Consider the following 10085-nt stretch of genomic DNA (forward strand, 5'->3'; position numbering starts at 1 on the left):
GTGATGAAATAAGTCATAGTATAATAAGGGGAAAAATTCATAAAAAACATCACAGTATAGTAAGGCATAAAAATGTGGTAAAAATGTCATAGTATACTGAGGCAAAAAACGTCATAGTATAGTGAGGCATAAAAATTGACTAAAACGTCATAGTATAGGAAAACATGAAAAGTGATAAAATGGTCATAGTATAGTAAGGCGAAAAACGTCATAGTATAGTAAGGCATAAAAAGTGATAAAAACATCATAGTATAGTATGGGACAAAAATTGACTAAAACGCCAGAGTATAGTAAGTCATAAAAATATCGTAGTATAATACAGCATGAAAAGTGATAAAAAGGTCATTGTATCATAAGGTATAAAAATTGACAAAAATGTCATAGTATAGTAAGGCATTAAAACGTCATAGTAACGTAAGGCATGAAAAGTGATAAAAACGTCATTGTATGGTAAGGCATGAAAAGTGGTAAAAACATCATAGTATAGTGAGGCATAAAAACGTTGTAGTAACATGAGACATAAAAAGTGATAAAAATGTCATAGTACAGGGGCGTCGTGTAGCGTAGTGGTCTAAGTAGGCGCCCCATGTGTAGAGGCTACAGTCCTCGCTGCAGTTGGCCCCGGTTCGAATCCCACATCGGACGGCCATTCGCTGCATGTCATTCCCCCTCTCTCTGCCTCCCTGTTTCCTAAATGTCATAGTATAGCAAAGCATAAAAATAGACTAAAAAGTCATAGTATAGTAAGGCACAAAAACGTCATCGTAACGTGCGGCATGAAAAGTGATAAAAACATCATAGTATAGTAAGACATAAAAATTGACTAAAACGTCATAGTAGAGTAAGACATAAAAATTGACTAAAACATCATAGTACAGTAAGGCATAAAAAGTGATAAAAATGTCATAGTATAGTGAGGCATAAAAACGTCATAGTAACCTAAGGCATAAAAAGTGATAAAAACGTCACAGTAACGTGAGGCATAAAAAGTGATAAAAACAACATAGTATAGTAAGGCATAAAAACGTCATAGTAACGTAAGGCATGAAAAGTGATAAAAACATCATAGTACAGTAAGGCATAAAAAGTGATAAAAACATCATAGTAACGTAAGGCACAAAAACTGATAAAAACATCATAGTATAGTAAGGCATAAAAATGTCATAGTAACATAAGGCACAAAAAGTGATAAAAACGTCATAGTATAGTAAGGCATGAAAAGTGATAAAAACATCATAGTACAGTAGGGCATAAAAAGTGATAAAAACGTCATAGTAACGTAAGGAATGAAAAGTGATAAAAATGTCATAGTAACGTTAGGCATGAAAAGTGATAAAAAGGTCATAGTATTGTAAGGCATGAAAAGTGATAAAAACGTCATAGCATAGTAAGACATAAAAACGTCATAGTAACGTAAGGCCTGAAAAGTGATTAAAAAAAAGCATAATATGGCAAGGCAAAAAAACGTTATAGTATAGTAAGGCATAAAAACGTCATAGTAATGTGAGGCATGAAAAGTGATAAAAACATCATAGTACAGTAAGGCATAAAAACGTCATAGTAACATAAGGCACAAAAAGTGATAAAAATGTCATAGTAACGTAAGGCATGAAAAGTGATAAAAACGTCATAGTATAGTAAGGCAAAAAAACGTCATAGTATAGTAAGTCATGAAAAGTTATAAAAACATCATAGTACAGTAAGGCATAAAAAGTGATAAAAATGTCATAGTATAGTGAGGCATAAAATCGTCATAGTAACCTAAGGCAAGAAAAGTGATAAAAACATCATAGTACAGTAAGGCATAAAAACGTCATAGTAACATAAGGCACAAAAAGTGATAAAAATGTCATAGTAACGTAAGGCATGAAAAGTGATAAAAACGTCATAGTATAGTAAGGCATGAAAAGTGATAAAAATGTCATAGTATAGTAAGACAAAAAAACGTCATAGTATAGTAAGTCATGAAAAGTGATAAAAACATCATAGTACAGTAAGGCATAAAAACGTCATAGTAACATAAGGCACAAAAAGTGATAAAAATGTCATAGTAACGTAAGGCATGAAAAGTGATAAAAACGTCATAGTATAGTAAGGCAAAAAAACGTCATAGTATAGTAAGTCATGAAAAGTGATAAAAACATCATAGTACAGTAAGGCATAAAAAGTGATAAAAATGTCATAGTATAGTGAGGCATAAAAACGTCATAGCAACCTAAGGCATGAAAAGTGATAAAAATGTCATAGTATAGTAAGGCATAAAAACATCATAGTAACGTAAGACATGAAAAGTGATAAAAACATCATAGTACAGTATGGCATAAAAACGTCATAGTAACATAAAGCACAAAAAGTGATAAAAATGTCATAGTAACGTAAGGCATGAAAAGTGATAAAAACGTCATAGTATAGTAAGGCATAAAAAGTCATAGTATAGTAAGGCATAAAAAGTCATTAAAAACGTCATAGTATATTAAGGCAAAAAAGTCATAAAAACATCATAGTATAGTAAGATATAAAAATTCATAAAAACCTCATTGTATAGTAAGGCATAAAAAGTCATAAAAAAGTCACAGAATATTAAGGCATAAAAAGTCATGAAAAATTCATAGTATAGTAAGGCATAAAAAGTCATAGTATAATAAGACATAAAAAGTCATAAAAACGACATTGTATAATAAGGCATAAAAAGTCATAAAATCGACATTGTATAGTAAGGCATAAAAAGTCATAGTAACCTAAGGCATGAAAAGTGATAAAAACGTGAGGCATGAAAAGTGATAAAAACATCATAGTACAGTAAGGCATAAAAAGTGATAAAAACATCATAGTATAGTAAGGCATAAAAACGTCATAGTAACGTGAGGCATGAAAAGTGATAAAAACATCATAGTACAGTAAGGCATAAAAAGTGATAAAAACATCATAGTAATGTAAGGCACAAAAAGTGATAAAAATGTCACAGTAACGTGAGGCATGAAAAGTGATAAAAACAACATAGTATAGTAAGGTATAAAAATGTCACAGTAACGTAAGGCATGAAAAGTGATAAAAACGTCATAGTATAGTAAGGCATAAAAACATCATAGTAACGTAAGGCATGAAAAGTGATAAAAATGTCATAGTATAGTGAGGCATAAAAACGTCATAGTAACGTGAGGCATGAAAAGTGATAAAAACATCATAGTACAGTAAGGCATAAAAAGTGATAAAAACGTCATAGTAATGTAAGGAATGAAAAGTGATAAAAATGCCATAGTAACGTTAGGCATGAAAAGTGATAAAAAGGTCATATCATAGTAAGACATAAAAACGTCATAGTAACGTAAGGCCTGAAAAGTGATAAAAACAGCATAGTATGGTAAAGCAAAAAAACGTTATAGTATAGTAAGGCATAAAAACGTCACAGTAACGTAAGGCATGAAAAGTGATAAAAACATTATAGTTTAGTAAGGCATAAAAACGTCATAGTAATGTAAGGCATAAAAAGTGATAAAAATCCATAGTATAGTGAGGCATAAAAACGTCATAGTAACGTAAGGCATGAAAAGTGATAAAAACGTCATAGTATAGTAAGGCATAAAAACATCATAGTAACGTAAGGCATGAAAAGTGATAAAAACATCATACTATTGTAAGGCGTAAAAACGTCATAGTAATGGAAGGCGTAAAAAGTGATAAAAATGTTATAGTAACGTGAGGCATAAAAAGTGATAAAAATCCATAGTATAGTGAGGCATAAAAACGTCATAGTAACGTGAGGCATGAAAAGTGATAAAAACATCATAGTAAAGTAAGGTGTAAAAACGTCATAGTAACGTAAGGCATAAAAAGTGATAAAAAATGTCATAGTAACGTGAGGCATGAAAAGTGATAAAAACATCATAGTATTGTAAGGCATAAAAACGTCATAGTAACGTAAGGCATAAAAAGTGATAAAAATTTCATAGTAACACGAGGCTTGAGAAGTGATTAAAACATCATAGTACAGTAAGGCATAAAAACGTCATAGTAACGTAAGGCATGAAAAATGATAAAAAACATTATAATATAGTAAGGCACAAAAAATTGATAAAAACATCATGGGATAGGTAGGAATAAAAAATTACTAAAATGTCATATATAGTAAGGCACAAAAAGCGATTAAAATGTCACAGTACAGTAAGGCATAAAAAGTCATGAAAAAGTCACAGTATGGTAAGGCTTAATAACGCAATAGTATAGTAAGTCCGTCATACACAAAAGTCATACAATTCATGGTGACATTTTCTTGGGATTTTTCAACAGAAATTAAATTCATACTTTGATATACCCACCATTTTATGTTTACTCCTGGTAGCAAGCTGACTGCCAGACTACAGCAGACAGAAGCCAGGGTTAGGTTGAGAGTTAACGCTAACTAACATGGTTAAATAACATCATTTGACATTTTTCTAGTGACATCAGGAACCACTGTGATATTCAGATAGCCCCCACCCTTTCAGTAAGTCAAATGCTAGCATGCCTAAATCATTGTCTTGTAAACGTTGCCACTTGCAGAACACATTGGAATGATCTAATATCAGTTCACTCCAAGTATAGTGTGAACAAGTTCCCTAAATCAGGTCCCTAAATCCATATGCAAACCTATGCCATTGTAAAAACCTATTAAAAGCTCAAGGAAACAAATTGGAGGACTGTCATTCGTCATGTCTAGGTTTCCCCATAGGACGTGAGCTTGGACAACAAATGAGGAAATGTCACCACCTTGTGGTCAGAGCAGAACAATACAAAACCATAAACCAATGAGGTATGTCATACTAACTAGATGGTAGTGTTTGTGGATATAAAAAAAGGTGGCATCAGCATGTGATCATTTAATGAGGCAAACTAATAAGATATTCACTTCACAGATATTTTATCTGATGTTTATAACTTTATATGCAAGAGCCATTCAGTAAATAAGTTGCCTGACTACTTATCCAACTGTCAATTTCAAATTTAGAATGTTAAATTTAAAATAAATTTTAAAAAAAAGGGGGTATCTAATAGTCAATTCTAAAAGCTAGCCACTGAGTTGGATTAATATCTCAAAACATACCTACATTTTTTAAAAAAGGAAATATGGACAAGTCATAATTGATGCAGACAGACACCAAAGATCCAGCTCAAAATGTTTTATTCAGATTAACAGATCAGAAACAGTCACAATCTTTGTTTAAAATGTCCTGGAGGAGGCTTATAGGTAGTGAGGGCAAAGTCATAACCTAACAACATTCATCCTTCCATATGACATTTGAAAATAGCAATAACACCGCGACGTACGAGCACTCAACTTCAAAGATTAATCAGAGTAGATATTGATTATGCTCAATGAATGAACAGCTGGAGCAGAAGGGGTGTGTAAATTTAAAGCCTGTGTTAAGATTTTCACTTCAGGCTCAATCCATAAGCTTTTGCATTTAGCTTTTGCTGCCCAGGGTATGCTTGTCAAACAGGTACTCTGCCATCTTGTTGTTGTGGGCATCCATACGGGTGAGGTTGGTGATGTAGTCACCCAGCTTCTTGATGGCCTCCACCTGCTCGTTCAGGTAGTGGGTCTCCAGGAAGTCACACAGCTGAGGGCCAGATGAGAGAACAATTAGTTGTTTGGTATAAGACAGATTTTCCTCACATTTTCGAATTTCTAGAGGTCAAAGGGTTTGTCTTGTTTTAGCTTTAACAGACTCATTCTACAACTTACATGTGGGTCTCCATGCTCTGAGGCCAGCTTGTGCAGGTCCAACAGGGCCTGGTTGACGCTCTTCTCCAGCTGCAGAGCGCCCTGCATGGCCTCCAGCCCGGTCCCCCATTCATCACGTTCCGGTTTCTACGGAAGAAAAACATTTAATTATAGCAGACTGAACTCCCATTACATTAAGCCTTGTGTACACATAGCACAATGATCTGAGTCAACAGTTTCTACACCAGCACCACTGCCTGTCTGATAACAAGCTCAGAGGATTAGCTCTGTTATTTGATAATGATTACTGAGGAAATCCATTAATTCAGACCAGATTTAGCCTGTGAGATAGGCTAACATTAAATGTATTATTAGTAAAATAGACTGCTACAACAGAGGTTTTCAATGTATTATAGATAGCAAACAGATTAGGGACAATTCTGTACAATAAAAATAAAGTTCTAACATCTTTGAGAACACCTTAAGATGCTCTCAAACGGGAGGGAACGAGAGTCAAAACACTGCACGTTTTCTTATGTACCAAACACACTGGGTGTAGTTAGACATGTCATAATTGGTCCAGGTCGCTGGTCTGTACTGACCTTGATGTCCTGCAGGAAGATGCGTCCTCCTCTCTTGTTCTGGAAGGAGAGCAGCTTCTCAGCATGCTCCCTCTCTTCATCACTGTTCTCCTTGAAGAAATGGGAGAAGCCTGGGAGGGCCACATCGTCACGGGAGAAGTAAAAAGCCTGTGAGGGGACAGGTGAGGTAGGTAGAGGACAAGGACTGTTATTAGAAAACATCACCCATCATTATTTGGCTAAAAAACATTGTGACAAACAGCAGTTATGCAGTCAGACAGTGGTCAGACACATGAGTCATGAATTTGGATAGTCTGTGTCTGCAAGCCACCTAAGAATGACACAGCATTTTTTGTCAGGAGGGTGGAGCAATAACACACACACACATTTATCTGGCCACCTGCCAATCAGTGATAAACAACCAAGGCGAAAAGCAGTAACTCAGGCCCCAACTGCAATGCTGCATCAGTGCATTAAATAACTTGCAGAAAATATATGCAATTAACGACCCATTGTGTCTGAACCCTTTTAGGTAACTTGCAGTCAGTCAGTAAGCTACGGTAGGTAGTGGATACCCTATCATAACATAGCAGAAACATATAATACATCTATATTAATAGATACAATTACAAACAATAATTAAAGTGTCTTTCTTACCATGGAAGTGTATGTGTAAGAGGCAAACAGCTCCATGTTGACCATCCGGTTGATAGCAGCCTCACAGTCGCGGTGGTAGTTCTGACGCACTTGGGAGTCCATCTTGGCTGGCGTTTTCTTGTGCTTTTTCTTAGCAAAAAGGTACAAAAATAGAGCTTTACGTCGACTTCTTCAGTAGTGTTCAAGTAGAAAGGGATTTTGAGTTTCGTCAAGGCGTAGTGGTTGAAGTAAAGAGCGGGGACGAGCGAAGAAGTTCCGTTCAAACACTGTTGAAGCAAGAACTCCTCTACGATTTCTTCCCTGATGTGAAATGGTAGACGGGCAGCTCCGTGTATTTATACCCGGCGCGGACCTCGTGACGGATGTAACGTCACGCTGCACATTCCCACCAATCAGTGAGCTCAGGTAGCGCGTGAGCTGTGACATAAGAAATGAGGTTGCATTTATTTTTTTTCCCTTATTCATGGAAACTTCAGGTTAATGTTTTATGTATTTATTCTGACCTACAGACAGACTTTTTTTTAAAGGGATAGGAAACTGCATTAAATTTGAGTTGAAATTCAAGTAAAGTGTACATTTAACAAAAGTAAAAAAAAAAGAAAAAAACATACTTCGAAATACAAACAGAGAAACAAAACAAAAACATTTCCCCCACTCAGGCTACAATAAAATAGACTTTTTGAAATATGACTTTTTATAATAGCCACATACAGCCAGCTTAACATGAACTTGTTTTAACTCGTAAATACACAGCATGGCATCTAAAAACAGCTGATAAGGTGTTTTCAACCAAGGTAGTCATTTCATTACTCAGTACCACAGCACTGTTGCGAAACACTAAGGTTGAAAAGCCTGGAAGTCCTATCATTGCTGGAACACTTTTTATATATAGTCATGCTGAAACAACTCAGGGACCAAGAAATTACTGTATGTAGGCCTACATTTTATTTGTTATTAAAGTTGCTTTTTTTTCAGGGACAATACCTCTTACTGTTTAGATGGATTAAGGGATCCAGATATATTTAGTTTAATACATATAATACATTAATAATGTGTGAGCCAAAAAAACACTTGCATTTCATCCTCGTGTCCGCATAAATTTCCTCTAATAGAAACTGAATTGACCACAGGGCTGAATATGTCTGTCTGTCTGTCTGTCTGTATGAATATATATGTGTATATACAGTATATGTGTCAGCCGTGGTAGACTGTTTGGGATGTCCTCTGCCCCATGCCCAAATGCATGGTGGGATGCGCTCCACCTTTTATTCTCAATAGGATAAAAAGTTAGAGAATGTATAGATGGAATAAAACCATTATAACAAAAAAGACAAGTGTGCTATGAAAGTTGATGTATTCACATTAATAAAGCACTGAAGTCAGACATTTAGTAAATGGGATGTTTATAATTGGTCAGTACCAATACTGACGTAATAGGGTACATAAAAATAATGAATCAGATGGTGCAGTTACATATACACAGCAGTATTTTACAACTGAAAATAGTCTATCTGCTCTGTTAATCATGATCCTTTGTGGAAAGCCTAGTCCAACTTCTAACAAGAGGTTAAAGCAAACATTGACATTTGGGTTGAAGTGTCCTTATCAGACTATAATAAAGTGACACTGTGAGCCAGTAGTTTTCCGCTTGCATAGATGTTTTTTTCAACTGTTAAAACCATGTAGATTTTAAAGGCCTTCTCACTCTGGATAGCACTCACAAAATACTGTCCTTAACAAAGTGTCTGGAGAAAACATGCGAGCCTTTAGGTTTAATGTCTCATACACACACAGTACTGGTTGGCACTATGCAGGCCGACAATGTCTGTCACTAAAATAAACATTGAAACAGGTTTTCTCTCCTTGGGGAAAATGAATATATTACATTCTGTAACAAACATATTTCAATGGTGATATGTTCATATTTTAATATATTTGTGACATTTTTGCCAGTAGCCATAGCCTTAGCATAGCTTCCAGAGCTAGAGCTAGATAACATGACTACTACAGCGTAACACAGCAGCATTTTAGTTTTTCACAGGAATTATCAAGAGAGGCGTTTATCTTACTGTTAATGAAATATTGCTGGTGTGGCTGCAGGTTAAAGAGCCTCCTTAATTTGAAAAACTACATGTGCCACATGTACTTATTATTATTATTTATGCAGCCTATTTCCATTAACTTAACCACTCTGTTGTCATCCCGTTTCATCTGACCCCTATTCTCTACACTGTGATTTTCAGGAGGGCTCTGTTGTACAAACTTCTAGAAACCTTCTCTCAGTGGTTTGTTGGCTTTAGCAGCACTTTCCTGGTAGATCATTTTCTTGGAAGTTACATCACTCCTATATAAATGCTCTCAACCTGCTTGAAAAATTGTTGTCATTAAAAAAAGTTTTTCAGCAAAATCCAGGCAGTAACAGATGACCATGTCTGTCTCATACAGGGTTCTCTGTGAAACAGTGTGAACAATACAGTGTGAGAAAGGAAGGGCTACAAACAGGAAGACATGTAGGGCTTAATGGTTTCAGATCCACTGTCTGTGCATGCTCTCCAGTTTAGCAAAAATGCACTAGAACATCTTATGCTTTTATTGTATGTGTCATAAAGTTAGGAACAATAAAACTGAAAAGTCACAGTAAAAAAAAAAAAAGAAATCTATCATTACAGCACAACGTGTCCATATCCTACATCTTGAAAAAGTGAGTCAGCAGTTTACGCAGCACCTTTGCCTCTGCTGTACTTATTTTGTGCTGTGTCATGTCACATGATTAGTCAGTCTTCTACAAAAGTAGTGTCAAGTTCATCTGTGGATTGTGCTGTGTCATTGTTGTGACTCAGCATTCCACAGTTTCAACGTCCCATCCTTCTAGGCAGCGATCTTGTGACCAAGGAACCGTCTGACTGGAAGTTCACGCCAGGGCTCTGCTGGATGGAACCAGTTTGGGGGAAAAGAAAAAGGAACAAGAAAGTGGAAAAAAGAGGAAGTGATAACAGGAGATGGATATGCATGAGGCAGTGTAGTGTGTGTGTAACAAGAAATAACATGAGCCAAGTTGAATTTTACTGGAATATCAAGAGTGTTTTTCTTCACATAGTAATGATTAGTTAAAAAAAATTAAACTAAAACTTTATAAAAACTGCTTT

The 10085-nt window shown here is 35.4% G+C and overlaps 1 protein-coding gene across 1 annotated transcript; it reads right to left on the minus strand.

Moving 5' to 3' along the window:
• Nucleotides 1-5141: 5141 nt before the first annotated feature.
• LOC111662506 (ferritin, liver middle subunit) lies at nt 5142-7255 on the minus strand. Its single transcript, XM_023416392.2, has 4 exons — nt 6940-7255; nt 6304-6450; nt 5723-5848; nt 5142-5597 (listed from the first exon to the last, which is right to left on the minus strand). Exons 1-4 carry the CDS (start codon nt 7039-7041, stop codon nt 5442-5444), a joined length of 531 nt encoding a protein of 176 aa, XP_023272160.1. The 5' UTR covers nt 7042-7255; the 3' UTR covers nt 5142-5441.
• Nucleotides 7256-10085: the final 2830 nt, after the last annotated feature.

The sequence above is a fragment of the Seriola lalandi genome, unplaced genomic scaffold, assembly GCF_002814215.2.
Source record: "Seriola lalandi dorsalis isolate HSWRI2012SDOR001 ecotype SW California unplaced genomic scaffold, Sedor1 jcf7180002054563, whole genome shotgun sequence".
Lineage (NCBI taxonomy): Eukaryota > Metazoa > Chordata > Actinopteri > Carangiformes > Carangidae > Seriola > Seriola lalandi.

Bases quoted from the DNA above. Each gene is read 5' to 3' on its own strand.
- LOC111662506 (XM_023416392.2), bottom strand. From the start codon at position 7,041: ATGGACTCCCAAGTGCGTCAGAACTACCACCGCGACTGTGAGGCTGCT. The intron at 5,849-6,303 runs GTCAGTACAGAC...TTTCTTCCGTAG, and splicing joins TCTTCCTGCAGGACATCAAG to AAACCGGAACGTGATGAATG. The intron at 5,598-5,722 runs GTAAGTTGTAGA...TCTGGCCCTCAG, and splicing joins CAGAGCATGGAGACCCACAT to CTGTGTGACTTCCTGGAGAC.